This window comes from Crassostrea angulata, chromosome 10, assembly GCF_025612915.1.
Source record: "Crassostrea angulata isolate pt1a10 chromosome 10, ASM2561291v2, whole genome shotgun sequence".
In the NCBI taxonomy this organism is placed as follows: Eukaryota; Metazoa; Mollusca; class Bivalvia; order Ostreida; family Ostreidae; genus Magallana; species Magallana angulata.
In genome coordinates this window covers 47,030,988-47,053,016 of record NC_069120.1, presented here as the reverse complement: position 1 = coordinate 47,053,016, position 22,029 = coordinate 47,030,988, and the positions used below count along the sequence as shown (strand labels likewise).

The following is a 22,029-nucleotide window of genomic DNA, read 5'->3' as shown; positions in this document are numbered from 1 at the left end:
CCTTTATTTGTAGCAATAATTTTTCCATAAATAATATTACTCCAATTAAAGGTTACGCTCTGATAAATCAATCTTAAATCATCGTTTGTGCGCATTCATTCATTCTATATTTGCACAAGACATACATCTTATGGCATAGGTTTTTACAGATAATTAAAATGCAATGTTACAATGGTATGGTACATGTACATTTAAAAAGTACATTGGCGATATATTTATGATAATTCTTTTAATAACAGGTGAAAAAACCCCGGATAATATTTCTTTATTAAGTTTTAAACGTTAGGTGGTGATACTTTCCTAAATTACACAGTTCTTTAAAATGTTGACCACTTAATAATTGTATAAATTTGTATAAAGTTGGGTTTTTTTTCTAATAATACTTTATATATTTTACGCGGATTTCTCTATACTCGCGATACATCAAAACAAAATGGAAATCATCGTCAATATCAGAACAAAATTTACAAAAACGTCTTTCCTTTAATACGTTCATGTGATGCCCACTTTCAATTGCAAGTCTATGAGATTTTTTATAAATAATATCAACATATGAAAATTGATCAATAATATGCTTGTAAAAATAACCACAAGATGAGGAATTCATCTGTTCTACAAGTTGTTGAATGAAATGATCAATAATTCCTTGATTAATTATAATAGGAAAATAAGTTGCACATGTACAAGTTGTATTCTTGCTCATAACGTATATGCCCTAGACCAATTTCAAAAATTTTATTTTTAATTACACTAACCCATTCATTTATTCATTCATTCGTTTATTCATTCATTCAGACTTTATTTCCCTCAAATGAGGATTATTTCAAAACATACAATTATGCATACATGCAACACATGTAATTATAAGACAAGGAATGAATATTCACATAATTATATTCATAAAAAAAATCATCTTAATTAGTAAATAGGGGGTCCATCGGAACGAACAAATACAGGCTGTGACGCTAACATTTGGTCATTATGTTAACTTTCAAAAACTGCATAAGACAATTCCCAATCATTCAATATACAGAGAACATTTAGACTACGTTTTTTGGCAACACAAACAGCAAAGTGATAACAGGCAAAATAGCAATTCTACTCTTTTTAATCTGCTTTGTCATTGAACATCTACTGGTATCATTCATAAGATAAGCAATATCATGCAAAGCACTTAGTCTAAACATTGATGTTATTGAACGTTTACATATAAAGTGTTTAAAACACGTATTTAATTCAAAATCTCAACTCCATTATACAAGGTTTATTGTGATTTAAACCTTTTTCCTATCTGTATCACTGTATACTGTAAAATGGTTTCACATTGGGTCAAACTCTATTCATGCCCAAAAAAATAAAACCGTGTGCGTATTGTATAAATGGTTTTTTAAATTTTTAAATTACACTGCAGAAAACATGTATCAAATTCATGAATGTAGTAGATTGAATACAGAAAACTTTTAATTCATGTGTTGTTCCATACACATAAAAGCTTTTGAAAGATTAGATTGGTAACCATCAAAGGATCGGAGTGGGTGGAGGGACAGTGTGGCTGCCATACTTATGTGCCATCAGGCATGAAAAAACCAAAGTAAAGTACTAGTAAGTAAGTTCCAATCATATGGTTTGAAGAAAGTCTCCAATTGAATGTCAAACGGATTACCTCCTACATCCGGCGAAATGTACAAGACCCCTTTCTCCAAAAGTGGTCAAGAGATGATGTCATTATTTCTTCAAAGGAACAAATAAACAGGATCTTTAAAACTTGATTTTTGTTTTTCGTCATTTCATTACTTTAAATTTGAAATTCATTACAATTATTCACAACATGTTAGTTGGCAGCGGACAGTTTTTTAAAAAAGTAATTCACTGTAGCCAGGGGATGTGTGACTTCGGAACTCTATAACTAGGATTGCCTTAGTTCCTATTTAGCAAAAATACATTAAAGTACATATAAAGGTTGGCAGATATTGTCACCCTATTTTCCCCAAAGATGGAAGATATTGTATTAATTGTCATGCTGTTGTTGAAGACGAACATCATTTTTATTTGCATGTCCTCTTTACACCTAGCACAGCGAGAGGCGAGCGAAGCCCGCCCCGAGAAGCACGACTTTAAGGTTACACGTATATAAGAAAATCTGTGAAAAATGATAGTTGAATCAGCAGTTCTGAGGGCCAACAAATTTTCTATCACCCTGGGCGCCACCATATTGTCCGCAATTTTGTTAAAAAGGTTAACTCGATCATAAATGACTACCGCTTGTCGATGTGTTTTGCCCCGAATCTCGATCAAAAACTTTCCAATGTTCAATTGAAATTAATTAAGATGAAAATATCAAAGTACAATTGCAAAGTACAATGTACTAACTAATAGTATAGAACTCTTTAATTAGGAGATACGAAATGTTTCACGTATATCTTATCAAATTATTAGATGTAACATAAACTCATATTAAAGAAACAGATCTTTTAGAGACTGAATAAGTTAGCAGAAAACAATTCAATTTATCAACTTCGGAAAATTAAAGGCATTAAAAGAATAAATTTTTAAAAATCGGAATCAAGCACTTTTCTTCGGCTATTTCCGAAGACAAAACTACCGTTTTACGTATGCACGCTATTTAGCAGACATACAGATCCGACCGAGTTGGCGAAATGTGTCCGGTAAAAGTTAAAACTCCGTTGGGCATTGTGTCCGGTAAATTTTAAGACGCCAGTTTAGAAAATAAAGTAATATGAAAGTATGTTGTTTGATGCTTATGTGTTTAATCCAAATATCAATCAAATGAGACGTGCGTATCCAGTTCGGGGGCATTAAAAATTATTATACTTTCATGTTAAATACTGAAATCTGATTGGTTTAGACGCAGTTGATAATCCGTTCTGTTATCCTCTGCGTTAACAACACACTTGGCAACGGGTAACACAACGAATTGATACATGCGCGTAAATTATGCGCGAACAGTTAGCCGAGGAATTCACTTCATTTCTATATAAAAGCAGTAAAATTTTCTCTAAAATAAAGACATTCAGTATAATAAAATAAATAGCGACTGTTAGGGAGGGTAACTGATGAAATTGACACCCCTCGAAAACCATTGTCAACCTCCGCTTCGCGTCGGTTGACAATGGTTTTCTTGGGGTGTCAATTTCAACAGTTACCCTCCCAAACAGGCAATATTTACATAAATTCGAGATGTCCTGCAATTTGAATTATTTCACTCCTTATCTTATGTATCCGGCCAATCTGGTTATTCTGAGTTTTTTACCCTTTCACATTTCACAAGCTAATTCCCTGTAAAGGGTTGACATTTCGGTTGACTGTCTCTATCGTGTGCATGCTGCACCATCACATGTTAGAAATTTACCAATGTATAGTTTACTATTTCCCATCCACCTACTTTTCGTGTTATTTTACCTCCCGTTTGTAACTTGCAATTTCACTTTGTAAAGTCAACACAATTGTCGAATTTTACTTTTGATTCTCGTGTAGGTCTACATACCAATTTCAATAAGAGACATCCCTTTAACTAATGATAATAATTAAAATTCATTTCATGAATTTTAGCAGCACTCATAAGCCTTCAAGTACAGAAATGTTAAACTTCAAGAAAATTCACTTTATTTCAGTCTCTCGGGTGAGTTTTTGTTACTAAAAACTATGGAATTGTACGTAAAACAAAAAGAATGAACAAAAATATGTATAACTTTAGTGAATTACTATATGAAAATTATCATTGTGAAGGTCAATAAGAAATTGATCAAAAAATGAACAATTTAATTATTTTTTAAAATAAACATTTAATTTTTTTTTAAATGCTACAGTTATTTTAAAAATAATTTCCAAAACATTTTAGCTATTAGGAGCAAAAAAAATAAAACCAATATGCTGTAGCTAAAAGCTGACTATGTAAATAACATAATTTGCATTCTTAAATAAAATGAATGAAAATAAAATAAAACAAATTACGACAACATGTGCTTCTACTCACCATTTTCCTTCTTCTACCCACACTATGATGATGCATGAGGTACATGTACATAAACTGGCTAACAATTGTTGTAAAGTGGCAGAGGCACAGTATAAAATATTTTTTAAAAAGCGCTTATCAAAAGTATGAAAAAAGAGGGTTCTTCGAGCATTTTAATCTTTAAAGTTGACATCAAGTAACAAAAAAAGAAAAGAAAGATAGACTGCCATTAAAAGGCAGCCGCTAGGATTTTTGTGTTAATGAGAATCTCGTGCAAATTCCGCGTGCGTGATAGGATCCACACGTCCCCTTGAAGTGTTCATCGAATTATTTGAAAAAGGGACGTAATCTTATTCATAAATTGATTTATTTATCTATTCTGATTGGTTGAAACGACGTGTCCTAATATATAAAAGATTGTTACCGTAATGTTGCACGTGATGATACATGTATATCACCGTGTACAACCCCTAACGCTGGGGCGTCGAAAAAGAGAGAGTCGTATATTTTACAAATCATGCATATTTTGACTACCCGACTACCTTGAATTTGAAATCTGCCAAATGCATGTAGTTTCGAAGTGTTAGAAACTACTATTCGCATAGAGTACTCGGACCAATGACCAACACAAAATTTGACTATCACCGTCCTCCGCGCGGCATATATTTTTTGGAAATACTTGTAATAAATACCTTCAAAGGGCGTGTCCAAAATTTCTCCAGTCTCCGAAGCGGAGAAAATCGACTCCCCCATACGTTGAAATTGACTCCCGCATACTCTTTGTCGTCTCTCCCGCGATGGGGGTTGTATACGGTGTATATGCTCTTGTCCTTCATCACCGTATTTATTGTATTCAACGCATATATGTACATCTACCGAGTATGATTCCCACTATTTCTTGCGGAAAATTATAGTCAATTTATAGTTGTGTAGAAAAATATCGATTGGTCGAAACCTAAAGCGATTTTAGAAAAATCACAGACTACATGAAATAATCATGATGATGTCAGAATCCAGTTCCCATGAAAGACGATTTGGCAGTTTCTTTTAGCTAACATACTGATGCACGTTAACAGTAATTAAGCGAATTAAACTTACTTTTCACAATCAATTTATTAATTTGGTGATAAAAAGATGTTAATACATGTATAAACAATAAAATGCTTTCTTTTATGCTTCGTAAATAGTATACTATACAATATAGAATAGATAGGGTCATGTTGAAAGAGTGATCATATAAATATATATATATATATATATATATATATATATATATATATATATATATATATATATATATCATTGTTATCCATGCTAGTCTAATTTTAGTACCATTCTAATAATGTCAGTTCCACCTCTCATGCATATCAATATCAATCTTATGTTTGATCAAGGGCAGATAAGCGAAAAATCTTTTTTCTAAAGTTGTACGGAGGAAAACATAGAATGAGCTTATTATATCACAGTCTAAAATCTTAACTGATGTTGGAAATTGACTAGACTCTTTAATTTTTTTCAGTGATATTAGGTCAAGAAATAAACGCAACAGAAGCAACCGAATAGGGCCAAAACCCGGCGCTAAGTGCAGTCATCTTTTTTTAAATAATAAGAACAATTTTATGGCTTATTTACATTTAACAACACATTATAGGGAATTCCTGCATGTATGAACAAAGAAAATATCCGTGTTTATGCAATTGAAGATTTTTTTTAAAAAATGACATCTCACATTTTAGCCTTTTGATTAAAAATTGGATTTTTGGGGGTAAAATTCGTGTTCACGAGATATTTACACTTACCTGCCTCCTTAACTATTTGCAATTTCCCTCTAGCTCCCCATACAATGCGTCTATATAATTTTTAGAGTGACTACGGTATTACCTCCAGTTATCCCCCTTAACTATAACTTTTCAGTTTTTCTCGACGAACTAAAATTATTAACATTATCATTTCATCGAGAGGGGAGGTGGGCGGGTGAAGCAGGTAATTGTAAATATCTCATGAACACGGATTTTACGCCCAAAAATCCAAGCTCATTTCAATATTTCCACCTGCCTCCTTAACTATTTGCAAAGGAATTTGCAGCCCAATCTGGAGGTGGGAGAGGAAAAGCAAGTGATCAAAGTAATATAATTACCTATTTCTGCTTCCCTCTCTTGGATGAGTCCAGGATTGCTGCCTTGGCAAAAATGGTCTGGTGATCTGGAACATTCTTCAGATAAAACGAAGTAAACCTAGTTTCAAAGCACGACAAGGACATAGTTTCAAATCTTCAGAGTCTGTGGCGTATGAATCGAAAGCAGGAATATAGAGGCTCCCAAGGTCTATTCATTGTTTGCGTCATTGCCAAAAATTCCATATTTGGTAACATTTTTATCCTTTTTCTCTCCATTCTAAAATGACCATCATCTAAGGAAAGACTATGAATCTCACTCACTCTGGAAGCTGAGGCAATGGTGACCAGGAAAACCGTCTTCAGAGTCAAAAACTTTAGATCAGCTGACTCTAGGAGTTCAAATGGATGTTTTGTTAGAGCTAACAAAACCAATGGTAAATTCCAATTTGGTGTTAATTGACGTGTTGATGGGTATTTATTAAACAGACCTTTCAACAATGACGATAGCTCTGAATTTATACCAACACTGCTTCCATTCTGAAGTATAATTGCAATAGCTGACTTATATCCAGCTATTGTTTGAGGTTTGCACTTTCTAACATTGAAGAGGTACATAAAAAATTCTGCTAATTCTGGTATAGATGTTATAATGGGATTGACACCCTGTTCTTTACAACAACTGTTATATATTCTGAGTCTTGCATCATAAACTGTCCGTGTAGGAGTCTTTCTGGCATTTGCCATAATATCTGCAATTTCTTCAGAAAATCCTTTTGACTTGTGCCGCAATTTGACAGTTTCCATGCTACAAGATTGATAGTCTCTAGATTTTGATGAAAATTCTGATTGTGATTTTGAGACAGAAGATCTGGCCACAGTGGTAACTTGACGGGTATATCGATCAGAAGATTGAATATCTGAGGGTAACGACTGCCTGGGCCACATTGGAGCAATGAGAAGTACAACACTTGTCTCTTCCCTTAGTTTGTGCAGAACTTTGGGTACAAGAATTGGGAGTGGAAATGCTTAAGCATACATCCATTTCCAACTGATTGTTAACGCATCTACTTGAAAGGCTTTCATGTCCGGAAACGGAGAACAATAGACTGGTAACTTTTTGTATTCTGCAGTTACAAACAAGTCTATGCATGGGGTTCCCATTTGTTGAAACAGCAAATTTACCACAGTGTTGTTGAGTGACCATTCTGTCATTCTTACTACTTTCCCCCGAGAAAGTGCATCGGCCAGAAAATTCTTCTTCCCTAGAATGTGAACAGCGCGTATTGTAATTTTGTACTGAATGCACCACTGGAACAACTCCCAAGTTAATTAACAGAGTTCTGGTGAATGTGTCCCCCTTGCTTGTTGATATAACTTACCACTGTTGTGTTGTCTGATCGTATAAGGATAACTTTCCCCTTTATCAAATATAGAGCTTCTTGAAGAGCTAATTGCACAGCCTTCAGTTCTAGCCAATTTGTGTTTCTGCTGATATTGATGAGGCCAGATCCCTGTTGTCCCCCAGTTCTCTATATGTGCTCCCCTACCGTGTTCTGATGCATCTGTTATCAATGTTAGTTGACTTGGATGGTCCTGTAAGGGCATTCCTTTGAAGAAATTTTCTCGATTCATCCACCATTGTAGGTGCTGAAGCAGAATTGGACGAATCACAATCATATGAGTAAGAGGATGAATCTTCGCTCTCCACAATGCTAGTAGGTATAACTGTATAGGGCACATGTGTAACCTTCCCAGCGGATCCAGATAAATGCATGAAGCCATCAGTCCCAATAATTTGAGAATCACAAATGCTTAAGTATGTTGACTTGTAAATAGAGACTGCACAATGTCTAGAATACTTTGCAATCTGGTTTCCGTGGGTGTCACATTGGCCTCTACTAGATTGAAATGTGCCCCCAGATACTCTATATGTTGGGACGGCACTAGAGATGATTTTTCCCAATTCACAACAATCCCAGTTCTTGAATCAGCTGTAAAGCATAGTTCTTCTGACTTATAAGAGTTGTTTTGTCTGCACTGACCAGCAACCAATCGTCTAGGTACATGAAAACTCGGATTACCATTTTCCTTAAGTGTGCTGCAAGAACTGCCAATATTTTTGTGAAGACCCTTGGAGCTGAACGGTCCAAACGGCATTACTCGAAACTGGAAACTCTGGCCTAGAAATTGGAATCGTAGATATTTCTGGAAATCTATGTGAATTGGAATGTGAAAATAGGCATCTGTCAGATCCAGGGAGATAGCAAAGTCACCCTTTTTTAATGCTTTCATAATTGAACACAGCGTCTCCATTTTTGAAATGTCGAGGCACAATTAACCGATTTAGAGGTTTCAAATTTAAGATTGTGCGAAGCCCTCCTTGCTTCTTTGGCACCACAAAAATCCTGCGTCTTCTTGACTGACAGGTACAGGCTCTATAACATCTTTTCCTAATAATGTGTTTATTTCTGTTAAAATAACCGACTCGTGAGTACCATACCTTGGTACACTTGTTTCCTTGATCTTTAGTACGGGTTGAATTATGAACTCCAATTTTAACCATTCCCTTAGGATTTCTAACACCCATTGATCCTGAGTGATACAAGTCCACTTCCTGTGGAATGCTAACAAGCGTGCCCCTAACTGGGGAAACATATTTACAGACTGACTGTAACTGCGTGGATACTTTACTTCCTTGGAGGTGAAAGCCCTTTTGGACCCCCGAAAGTTTTCTTGGAAAAAGGATACCTTCTGCTTTCTTGTCCAGTACGAAAAGTATCTTTGCCCTGATCAGTCAAAGGAAAACCTGTGTCATTTAATTTGCTGATCTTTGCAGATTTATGAGTCTCAGCTACATCTGCTTTTCTCTTCCTTCCAAATTCAGTAGAGTTCCTATTATCTCTACCCTTGTGATTCTTATTAAACCCCTTTGACGTACTGTAAACGTTTTGAGTTTCTCTTGCATCTCGTAAATTCTCTGCCGATGTATGGAGAGATTCAAAGTATTGTCCATTAAACAACTGGCTGCCAAAAATAGGGTGTTTCAGCAATTTTTTCTCTATCGCTTTGCTGATAAAATCTACGTTCTTAAGAAAAACTTTCCTTCTACTCAGGATTGAATTCGCCATAACTCTTGCTGTCAAATCAGCCATACTTCTGAAACAGTTGATAAGAGCTTTGCGTCCTTCAATTTTATCATCCTCGCATTCTGCCTCATCTAAAAATGCCGCTATCATAGTACCATATGAAATGGCTCTGGACAGGGCTCTTGGTGAATTGTCAATTCGACGAAAATCATTGTCTAACTCCTTATGAAAAGGCGTGAGAGAAACTTTTGATTTCCCAAAATTACCTTTCTGACCTACAACTAACCCCTCCTCAATATTGTCATCCAATTTAGGAGGATTACAAAATGCATGTCATCTTTTTTTATACCATAAATGGTTTGTCATCTCTACCACGTACAGACCTATTTTTCAAATGTCCAGAGGTTGCCTCTTTTTCAGCTGTCTTGATCATGTCAAGAAGTGTACCTTCAATAGGCATTTTAACAAGAGACTTTTTCTTGTCACTCTTGTCTCCCTTCAATCGTGAAGAAATAAACGATTTCCTTTCTTTCTCCAACGGATCCTCAGCTTCAATGTCAATATTGAGAACTTTTGCCATCTTGGATACAAAACAGTTCCACTGCAGAGGATTAGAAGAATCAGGTGCACCAAAAGGCACCTCTACCGGTGCATTTGAAATAGTACACATACCTGTCATAGATGCATTTGAATCAATATCCTCATAGTCATTGTCTTGTGCATTAACAGACAAAACGTCTGCCGCACTGGACTCAAAGGACGACATTTGTTCATCGTAAGCCTTAAACTTGTCAAAATGAGGTCTGTCTATGGTCGCCATTTTGGAATTGGCGCTTTCATTTTTACCGGTCGTCCTTATCTCGTTTGCAGTGACTGTATGTTGATCATTAAAACTTAAATCAACGTCTTTACGCTTGAGCAATAATTCAAGATGTTGCCTAACTTGGTCTTGAATAATGTCTGATAAATTTACGACCTCCGAGGTTGAAAATCCCGACATGGGACTCTTCAATGTTACTCGTCCCCCAGACTGCCGCCTCCACAGACGGACTTGTGTCCTGGACTGTCATACCATCTCCACAGACGGATTGAGGCACTTTATTGTTCATTTTTGGTCTTTGGACCACGTTCTACACGTGTCGCATGGAAAGGCCTCGTTACAAAGACGATGTTTATAACAAAAAACATGATCGTCTAGTACGTTCATCTTACCGGAACATTTAGAACAATCGTTAACCTCATTAATCATCTTCCAGACGCGATAATTACATCCAAAAACGCCAAAGTCAAAATTTATTTGCACTGCATGAGGAAAACCGCATGTCTAAAATGGCGTCGAGAGAAAACTGAAGAGTTACAGTTAAGGGGGATAACTGGAGGTAATACCGTAGTCACTCTAAAAAATATATAGACGCATTGTATGAGGAACAAGAGGGAATTTGCAAATAGTTAAGGAATCAGGTAAGTGGAAATATTGCAATGAACAAGAAATGCGAGAATTTCCTAGAACCACTTATAAAAGCTTAGCAACCTTTCGTATTCAGATTTACAGATAACAGGCAGGCTTGCGGGTCCATCCATTTACACTTTTATAGCCTTTTCAAATTGATATTTGCAAATAAGAATAAATCCTTTATCCTTGATGGTATGAGGGACGAAATTTTGAAAAACTAAACTCTGGTCCGGTCTATTTAAATGAAGAGAAATGAAAGAAATCCTAAAAGACATTAAAGAAAAAGTCGGAAGATATTAATTTATTAAGTACGCTGGGTGGTTAACAAATAACCAACCAGATCTGCCTTTAACTTTTACATATGATAATTTTGACCAGACACTACTTTTAATCCAAATATTATGGCTTTCAAATTTTCCTTTATCTTTAAACGCGACTCTTAGTTAACAGAAGATTTATATAGCTAAATAATAACCACCTCAATCCGGCCCTAATAATATCGTGACAGCATGAATTTTTTTTTTTAAAACCCCGACATTGCTCATTGACAAACATAAAATTGCTGATATCAAAATGCTTTGTAATTTGTGTCCTGTCCAGAATATTTACCTCATTCTTTATATACATACAAACCTACAACAATGCCATACAATGCACCTTTGATTAAAACTGGGGGTCTAGCAGCTCCTGTAGATGTGCTTATTGTGTCTAATATTTCGCGTCATTTTCAATAAGTGACCATGATTTAACAGCTTACTACGATTTACTCTCTTTATTTCAATATGGGAACAAGCAAGCTTCACTGCTGCATTTGACTGGTCAAAAGAGTTTAGGCCAATGACTTATTTACACTGACCAAAACTGCAGCTGTGCAGTTCTAAGTGATTAACAAAGGCAATGAAAGCAATTTGCATGTGAAACAACATGTAAAACCTCATATTTATTGATTTTGTATTTAAAGCTTTTCACCGCAGTTTCGGTCAATTTTGGACATAAACAAGTCATTTAAAGGGATGTTTTATACATGTTGGACCACATGTGTATGAGATGGCCGCACATCCCCCTTAACACAATATTATTAGCTTTACACTGAAAAATAAAACAAACTCAAGAAACTCTAACAAATATTGAGCGATCAGCTAAGGTGAAGAAATACTTTATTTAATTTCTATAACAACAATTAAAAAAATAATCAGATCCAATGAATAAATACTCAAATCAAGAGTAATCAGTCACCATAAGCTATTCTCCTTTGAACAAAAAAATAGCTCCTTCTCAACAATGTGATTCAAATCATGCTAGAGAGCAGAAATCAGGAAATAAATTTGACGATGATTTACATTTTCTGGGCCTGCAATCGGGATGACATTTCATCAAATAGCTGTCTTAAACAAGCTGGGTTGGTGAAGAAGTAGACATAGAGCTTTCTTTCTTTGTATAACAATGGGTCACTCTTCAAAGTCTGAAAAATAACAACAAAATTCAAGCCCACACATAAAACACATGTTTTCATTAAATTTGTTAATAAACAATAGGTTCATATATAAATATAAATATTTATTAAGGTGGCTCAGTACACCTTGAAATAGTTTCTTAAAAAAAGAAAAATAAGATAGCAGGATGTATAAGAAATATATGTCATTTTGCCAAATAGGCCAAAAAATGCAATTCTGGATAAAAAATATACATGTAATTTCAAAAATTTAATTCAGAATATATGATCAAAAGCCCAAGGCAGATTCAAACTTCTGATCTGCAGTTCACAAGCCCCATACTTTAACAACTCAGTCATGATGATATTAAACCTAATCAACTGATACAAAAAGTTTAACAAAACATTTAAATCGACATCACGTGACTTTTAATAACAATGGATCACTTCAAAGCTAATCACAAACAATGAATTTTTTAGTTATAATTCATAAAATGTTGTTTGTGAATTTGATTGTTCATTAGCACCCTTCAACTTGAAACAAAATTTGAAAACAAAATAGTATAAAATTTTGGTTGGAGCAATTGTTTTGCGTAAAAGAAATGAGCATTTAAATTAAGGTCACAAATCAGAAAAGAAAACAACAACAGATGCTTGTGAAACACTTATGCCCCCCTCCCTTGAAGACATCTGTAAAGAAAATGAACAGAAACTTAAAATAATTGGAATTTTTTTAATCCACAGGACAAAACTCTGTCAAAAATTGCTTGATCACACCCAAAAGTGAACTTGATCTAGATATTCAGTAAATCTGTTCTGGTACTGTACCAGTTATCGGCTAAGACCAGTTATCGGCTAAACTGAGAGTTCGGGTTTATAGCACTCGACAATCCAAGATTTTTTAATTCAGTCGTCTTTTTCTAATAAAGAAAAGTAAGTTTGCTTGAAAACTTTCTTGAATATGTTTTATACATGAGCTTAAACGATTATTGTTTACCGCCGATTTTACATCTTTGCACTTTCAGCAGTGGGGGAAGTGACGTAATAAGTTAAAAATAGAAAATTACCTCTTTAAGATACGTTTTTATATCCTTTCTTTGATTTGACATATAAAATCAATACATTTAACATGTATAAACAAAAGGAATTCACGAATTTCCGAGAGATTCGTAGCGCAACTGAACGCCTGATTGCACAATTATGTATTGAATAGTATACGATTTGGTGTATTACCGTATGATAATAAACGAATTATTTTATGAGCTTTGTTTATAATGTATCATGACCCTGAATACTTTAGTCTGACCTCACAAGGGGCATAATTCAAACTACTTTTAGCAGAGTATAAAATCAACATGTACAGGGATTTTACTATGTTATCATCACGAAGCCGATAACTGGTACAGTAAATCGTAAAAACTCGGCAAATTCGGGGCATGCTTAAAAGCACAAAACAATATGTTTTGGGTTCTAAATAATGATATAAACTAACAGATTGATAAATAAGGAGTTCACTTTTTAAAGTATGTCAAATTTTATCCAAAAATATCAAGAAATTAGGGATTACAAAAAGAAAACGGTACATTTTAGCCGATAACTGGTACAGTGCCAGTATACAAAAATTTAATTTCAGTGGGTGCAACCTCTACTAAGAAAATGAACGGAAACTGCAAATAATTAGGATTTTTTTAAGTCCAAGGGGCATAACTCTGTCAAAAATTAGTCATTCATACCGATTCTCTGTGAAGAAACTGAATGGAAACTTATGATGGACTAACCGATCGACTGACAGCTGCAGAGCAATATGCCCTTCCTTCTTGAAGGAGGGCATATATTACCAATTAATTTACAGCAAACAGTGATAATGGTAGTTTTTTTTATTGTTTTGAATCCAGCAGAACAGACTTACCGATATTCGAAAGCATTATAAATTGACTAAAAAATTACGGCCTACCTGTTTTTTCTGCTCTAGATTTCTGACAATATCCTTGATGCTATGTTCCAGCCTTCCCAGCATTCCCTCTAACTGTGTCATGGCTGACTGAAGCTGAGGTGGTGTCAGGGATGGTTGACCGTGCGTGGTACTAGACCCAGAGTAGATCATTTCTTCACAGCCGTGCATATTTTGTTCTCTGTGGAAGAGATGGCCTAGACTTATTTCTTTCTTTTTAACATTATTTTTGTAATTTATCTTTTAATATTTTACACTATTTGGAAACTATTCTGATCAACTGGCAAAAAACTACAAAACCTGGAAAGATTTTCAAGACAATCTTTTTCTTCAAAATATCTAATGGCTTGCAGAGTGTTCAATCATGAACCAGTGATCACTTCTTCTTTTTTTTGATAACTTTTGGCTCAATTTAGGTTTAAACAATTTTTTAAAGATGGACTTCATATATCAACTCTCTTTCTCCTTTGTTCACTGTATGTTTACATTTGAATCCTGCTGTCACATTAAAACAAAACTTAACCTCAATTCTTACACCCACATTTGAAATACCAATATATTTGTTGTTAACTTTTCATATTTAGAGCAATGATTCTTTGTTTACTGTTGAATCATTAGAATTCATGGTGGCTCAATTTTCAGGGTTTTCATGGGTAGCACTCCCCCTCGAATTTACATCCTTAAGAAAACAAATTTTGAAAGAGTTTATCTTACTGAAACTGAAAACAAATGGATCCATGAAATTACATCCCCACTAATAAGCAAATAACCTACAATCAAGGAACATTGGCCCCAACAACTTCAAACGATTCCACTGTTTATACATGTTGCAAGTTATGACTTACAAAGCCTCCAGTATTTCCTCCTTGTTGCTAAGTGCCGTCTCTGCCTGGTTACAGCTCATAGAGTACACTTGTTTCAACCTATCAGCTCCCTCCTCCAGACTTGAATAAGTAAGGAATAACTGCTGAGCATTGTCTACCTCTGAAAAAGTTATCACAACAATTAAAAGCTGACCATTCTAGCTCAACATCACTTCAAGATAAAGTTCTTTTGAATGTTATTTACAAATTTTATAAAAAATAACTCTGAGTGAAGGACATGAGAAAGCATGCTACTATCCCTGTATATGTAAAACATTTAAGTTTAAATTCATTTCACCTTAATGAGGTATTGAGTGTTTATAATCTTTGAATAATTATGTAAACTATACAACTGACCAAATTTGTGAATCTGCTATCATATAAGGTAACACTACAACATATTCAGATTAACCTCAAGAAATCCTGACAATACCTAGCACATTGTGAAGTCTCTTAGCAAAGCCATCCCGGGAGTCAATGGTACTTCTTTTGTATTTAGCTGGAGTCAACATAGGATCATCCATCATTTTCTACAAAATAAAAAAACAGATAAAGGATTCATCTGAGGTTTATGTGTCATTGAATATAAAAACAGACAAAAACAACAAAAATTAAAAAAAAAAAATCTAATACAATGTACAAGGCAAACCAATTTTAAGATAAAAATATGCCATATGTGTATTTTGAGAGCCATTGAATAAGATATTATTTTGAAAAAAAATTATGAAGTAAGGAAACAATTCTAACAATTATTTTGAAAACATTTTCAAAATAAGCTAATGTAAAATTATGATATTATATTTACAACACTTTGTTTTAAATATGTTTGATATAAAGAATATTCGTGAGTAAACAAAATAACTAATAAGACATTTTAGTTTTTGGATGCACATTCACAATGAAATTATGACCCTTTTTAATTAAATTAAGTCCAGTAAATTGATTGCATTCCAAGATTCAGATTATTTTTCTTTCTTTTATTTTGAAACAATGATTAAATACCGGTACTTGATAAGGTTGCGAAGCTAGTTCTTTAAATGGGCATGGTCACGATTTTGGTCAAAATTTTTTTTTTCGATTTTAATGTTAACAAACTTTCAGTAAGGCATTTTTAATAGACAACCAAAATTTGAGTCACTCACTGAGTTATAAGTGAGTTACAGAGCTTACAATTCTTTGCTATGTAAACAAAGCTTTTGTTTACATGTTGAATGTTGAAGTGAAAATTCCAGCTTTAGACCTAAAATGAATGTTTTAACCATTAGGAACTGTTTATTTATGCTTAAAATGAATAAAAAGATAAACAAATTAGCTTGAAAAAGATTTTTTACTGGTATATAGAGCCTATGTAAACAAAAACAGGGCATCAGCCTTGTTAATTGTGAGCCCTTTATCTTGCTTATAACTCTACAACTGACTCTCAAATTTCATTTGATTATTAGAAATGCATTCCTAATGCATTGTAAATAATAAAACCAGAAAAGTAGAATTTGACCAAAATCATGACCATGCCCTTTTAAATTTATTCAACACGATATATCTCTGTGTCCTTAGTATTGTTTACCAGCAATCAGGAATTGCTTCCCTGGTGTTTTGATTTCCAATATCTTCCTCCAAAAACCTTGTTTCAAAAAAACAACTCTTTACATCCATTCCAAGTTTTAATTAATTCCAATTTTGATGATGGCAATTTAACTCTGTTACTAAGTGTGGGTAAAAATGCAATGTGTCTCACTGACGTCAGCATTGGTGCTGCCCTCTCTTAGATGCTTTGAGAAAACCCAGCAGGGAGGTAATAAATTTAACAATATTGCAGTGCCGAATTAGTTATTCTTATTGAAATATTTTATTACGGAGGAAAGCTGTGTGTATATGGTTTTCAGAAATCATTATTTACATCATACTGACAGATTTTAGCCCTGATTATTTCTTCATGTTCACTTCCTTTAAATGTCAACTAACATAACCAACCTAATAAACAAGTTGTTTACCATATTTTGTTAACATTTATCTACATAACGTCAGATTCTACCCATTTCTAGGCCAGTTGATATCTTCATGTTGTAGTACACATTAATTCACACATAAAAATGAGTTTGAATTTAAAAAGATTCTTGTCACTCTCCAACTGTCAATCAATCCTTCTATCACAACATTATGTTACCTGGAATTTTTTTATATTTTTTATTTTTGTTAACGTAATATATGTATTCTACCAAAGCCCATTGAGCTCATTTTCATACATAAAACAAATGGTTTTTTTCATGAATAAACACAAAACTTTCGCGAATAAACGTGTAGCTTTTGCAAATAAACACAAAACTATCACGGATAAAGGCCAAACATTCATAAACCTATTTCTTTTGCGAAAATAATTTTATTACCTACAAAAATGATCTCAATGGGCAATTACTACGATCATTATCAATCAACCATATCAGTGATTCAACTCTGCATTCTTCACTGTGTCAACCAGCTATTTACAAAAACATTGCTATATGCACAAAATAAAATATGCACTGTTGCATGAATAACCCACAAATTCGGTATAAGGTGATCAATAAGTAGTTTAAGGAAGGCTATATTCAGCAAGTAGGCAAAAATAACATATTTATCACATGTGGCAATAGGGCTGGGTTTCATTGAAATTGCTAAAAATTGATGAACCTACGTTTAATTGTGGGACACCAACACATTTCCTTCAGCTGCGTGAACCACAATAAAAAGTGTGACATGGAATCACATTATTCTAGTTGATAACAAAAACAGCAGTGATTAGTCTGTTACATTGAAGGTTAAATTCTGTATATTAAATACCAGTTATATATTATAATTATTTTTAGATTACATAAAAAGAGATCAACTGCCTGATAAGCAATACATTTCAGAAGATCATGTCCTTTATGAGAGCCAGCACTGATAACAATCAATCAATCAGCAAGAAGTGTGCCTTTTATTACCTTTTATGTGGCCATTTCATATTCCTCCCCCCCCCCCCCCCAAAAAAAAATTCCAGATATACATGTAGAATCTTGCAAAGTCCTTTTTTACCCTCTTTAATGATTTTCTATGTTTATGAATTCTATCAACCTGTTTGATTTTTCTTTTAAATGTTTAACAAAGAAAAGAGATAAAAGTTTTTATCAACAACTCCAATTCAAAAGTCAAATACAATATTGAAAATTTTATACAGAAACTTTATAAATGGGCATGCAATATATCAAAGAGTTAATCAGTACACCTTTATTGGTCTTTTAATCATATGCATATGACTATTATTAAGTAAACATTTAAATTTTGGGATTTTTTTCTGTACTTTCTGATAACTAAACCATGAGACAAGTTTAAAATGACATTCAGCATGTGAAGAAATACATACCGTATATAAAAAAAAAGAAAGATGTATGATAAATAGAATGAATAAATGGAATGAATACTGAATATCAGGTTTTTTCTTCGTCATGTTTTTTCCGCGAATCAGAACCTAGAATAGTACCGGTATATAAAATTAGCGCAAATCACATTTTCACTATTTCAAAGTCATAGTGAGAATATATTTCACGATTCTGACTACTTTAGTTAGCTTTTCAGTGGATTTCTAAATAAACAGAGAGGCTTACTTGTTATCTGGTGCTTGTCCCAGGCCCTGATCCCGCATTTTCTACCTCTACCTAATTTATACTATCTGATTACAGTTCATCGTACTTTCATTATTTACTGTTTACTTTGTAAGGAAAGAGAGAACTCTGTTACAAGAACAAGACTTTGTACCAAAGAACTATATATGATATTAGTCAAATTTGGCCCCCCAAATTCGCTATTTTTAAAATGATTCAGGTACATTAATTTGTTGTGTTATTTTATAGAAGAGATGACATGAAATATGTTTTTCACCTATTTATTTGATTGATATGCACTCACTGGCTGTATATGACGTCAGAAGTGACGCTATTTTTATAATTCAATCAAAATCAATCAAAAATTGACATTGTTCTTATCTTTTTTCGAATGGGAAATATAGAGTGACTCTTTGAACAAGAACGAACTTTTTGTCAATGGTAAGTATTGGAGAGATACATCTTTGGTGAAAATATTTTGTTTGTTCAAGCAGTCGCTCAATGTTTCCTTAAAGAAAAACTGCCTCAAAACAAGCCATTTTATGCTAAAAATGAGAAAATGGCGGGAAAAGGTAAACTTTTTGATGTCATATTTTTAAATTATGGGCACTTAAATCAAAATGAAAATAATGAAAAAACTTCAAATGTATATGTGTACAAATAAAACAAAGAATTACAGTAACATGACAATGTTCATTTTAGGGGGCCATTTTAGGCTCAAACCATATATAGTCCTTTACTTTTATTTATTTTCCGCTATTCTGAAATCATCTCAAACAAAGAGGAAATTGGATACTCGCGGAAAAACCTGATATACAGGTATAATGATGTCTTACTTTCTAAAAGGCCTAACAAAAAATTTCCAGTTGCCTCCAAACCCATTTAACATGCACCTGACCCAATTTCTTTGAACTTTCAAGGTAAAGGAATTCTTTATGCACAAACTTTAAATTCAACAACAGACTTCATAAAGCCCATCCCATGCTTGTTTTGCAGGCTATCAGTACATGAAAGCTGACAGTGTTCATTTTTTTTTTTAATTGAACTATTTTGGCAACATAATTGAATTCAATTAAAACACTACAGATCAGTTATTCATAGAAGATAATTGACTTGAAGTGAATTGACTAAATAACTTAATAAGTTAGGATTCAGAACTCTTTTAAACTAAGCTGTCCAAGAAAAACTTATTTTGGAATACCTTTGTGGGACCTCTTTGGATGAATGATGACGTAGCCTCGATTATGGTCAAAACCTCAAAATGAGTGAAATTTGTAGACATTCTGACAAGACAAATATTGGTTTCACATTGGCAATATCTCTACCTGCCTTCATCTACATGTCCAAATTTCAATTTAATTTAGTTTAATCATACATCAATGAGCAAATTTATACTACTGATTCTTACAGAGTCTTTTTGCTAATGCTGGATGTAGAATTAACTGATATATACATCCTGTTTTTTTTTAATCTAATAAAGCATTTGAACGTTTTCAATATATTTATTAACCAAGCATTATTATGTGAAGAATAAAAGAAATCAAGAAATTCCTTATATCATCACTTTCCCTTTTCAACCCTGACCAAAATGAGTCTGGCAAAATAATGTGGAGATGATGTACTCCACTTGAGGCAATGTTTATTATGCACGTCATCATGAGATGATTTTAGTTTTGCTAGCTATGATTTTATTGGTGGGGAAAAAAATGCAAATTCATAACCAGTAAGTGTTTGAGAGAACTTTTCTTAAAAGGTTAAAGAAAATCACAACAAAATTGAATAGTGCAAGTCATTCACTAGGGATTATCGGTAAGTCCCCTTTTGATTCATGAGCTCATATCTCATATAAGTCACACACAGGTTAAATTCTATAAACCTTTACCGACACTAGCAATGTCTCATAATAAAATGTTATTACATGTATATGATGAACAAATACATATAAATCATGAATTTCATTACCATTCTAGCATGCCAATCTTTTAAATGATTCTGTAGAAGCTGCTTGACCGCCACAAGGAGCCGATGGATGTCTCTATGGTTACGGTTCTCAAGCTCAAAGGCCATCGTAAGGAATTCGTTCCTTGCTCTTTGTTGAACTAAAGGATGTATAACCTACAAAACGGAAGGAAAAAAAGATCATACGTATAGCGTTAAATAACTTGCATTGGTTAGAAAAAAAATGGATCTGATGTATGTAAAACATATCACATGAGACGTGATTGACCCAGATTACGGGTTGCATACTATTCCATGTATACATGGAATCCAAATAACAACCAAACACATGAATCCAAACAAATAAATTACTTGAACAGATCCAGAATTGGGATGATCTACAAGACAAACTATACCTGGTCCTGGTTTGAAATGAAGTAATCCTGCCTGGCAAGCTTGAGATTGTAATCCCCTGTTAGAATGTGGGAGACTTGGGAACTTAGGCTCTCCTGAATTAATCCTGGGATCTCATCTTGGGACAAAATTTCTAGGTCCCTTACCACCATTTGTAGAGAGGAGTCTGTGTCACTTAAACGTTCACTTAGAGAAACAGGAAGCAAGTTTACCACATATCAATGAGGTAATGAGGATCAAAATCAAGTGTTGAAAGAAAAATAAACTTTAGAGGGACCATGGAAATACATGTACTTAAAAATAGATCAAATATCAAGTTTATCATTGAACCTAGAATTATATAGCCATGATAGCATTATACTAGCTACATTAATACGTTAATTAATGGGAAGTTTTATAATTACTTTAAACACTTTTAGGGCAATATTCAATAAGTTGAATCAAGAACTCATCACCTCATCAATCATTTTGATCTATATGAAAGTTTCATCAGTGGATTAAATACTACTTTAACAATAAAAAGTTGGCATTCAAATTGTTCCAAGAATTACTTGATAGAGTTATGGTCCTTGGCAAACTCTCCAGCTTGAATTAACTTCAGTATATCCTCTGCAGTTTCTAAACGACGGTCAGCTTGGGTACTTGCTAACTTTGCTTCTATGTGTTTTAGTTTAGCAGCAGGAAAACTAAAAAATAATTAGATCGCTTTTGCTTTTTATCCAATCCTAAAAGAAAATACTCACAAGTATATATACTTAATCTTGAAATCACCATAATATTAACTTTAAAAGTTTAATTTTAGAAATGTTCACCTTTTTTGTATTCTGGACAATTCTTTACATTGGCTTATATTGACTTCCTGGCCTCCCCCTTTAATTAATGAAATACTGGGGTCATTAATTTCTAATATTTCATAACGAGATCCTTCACTCTGGCCTGCCACATCTGCTATACCCTGCAATCATTAAAAGTCAATAGTAATTTGAACAAGCAATATTTATTACCATTAGTTTGATTCTATCAATCATTTTTTTTTTAAGTTTAATAGAAATGTTTTGAAAAAATGAAAATTTAAGGCCAAAAAAAATTAATCATTAGTTTCTCGGGCCAAAATTTTGAAAATTTGATGAGGCAGGCAGGGTTTTTTTTTTTTTTTTTTTTTTTTTTTAAGACAAAATTTACAATG

The 22,029-nt window shown here is 33.6% G+C and overlaps 1 protein-coding gene across 3 annotated transcripts in view; it reads right to left on the bottom strand.

Annotated features, from left to right (window-relative positions):
- Positions 1-11,740: 11,740 nt before the first annotated feature.
- The window catches only part of LOC128165845 (HAUS augmin-like complex subunit 3), a 19,370-nt gene continuing 9,081 nt past the window's right edge, over positions 11,741-22,029 (bottom strand). For all 3 annotated transcript variants that reach the window (XM_052830701.1, XM_052830699.1, XM_052830700.1), the window contains exons 7-14: positions 21,656-21,798; positions 21,395-21,529; positions 20,846-21,029; positions 20,454-20,606; positions 15,308-15,404; positions 14,857-14,995; positions 14,015-14,192; positions 11,741-12,090 (exon numbers count right to left, since the gene is read on the bottom strand). In XM_052830701.1, the coding sequence (XP_052686661.1) occupies positions 11,965-12,090; positions 14,015-14,192; positions 14,857-14,995; positions 15,308-15,404; positions 20,454-20,606; positions 20,846-21,029; positions 21,395-21,529; positions 21,656-21,798 (1,155 nt within the window). In that variant the 3' untranslated portion in view covers positions 11,741-11,964. The remainder of the gene's footprint in view (positions 12,091-14,014; positions 14,193-14,856; positions 14,996-15,307; positions 15,405-20,453; positions 20,607-20,845; positions 21,030-21,394; positions 21,530-21,655; positions 21,799-22,029) is intronic.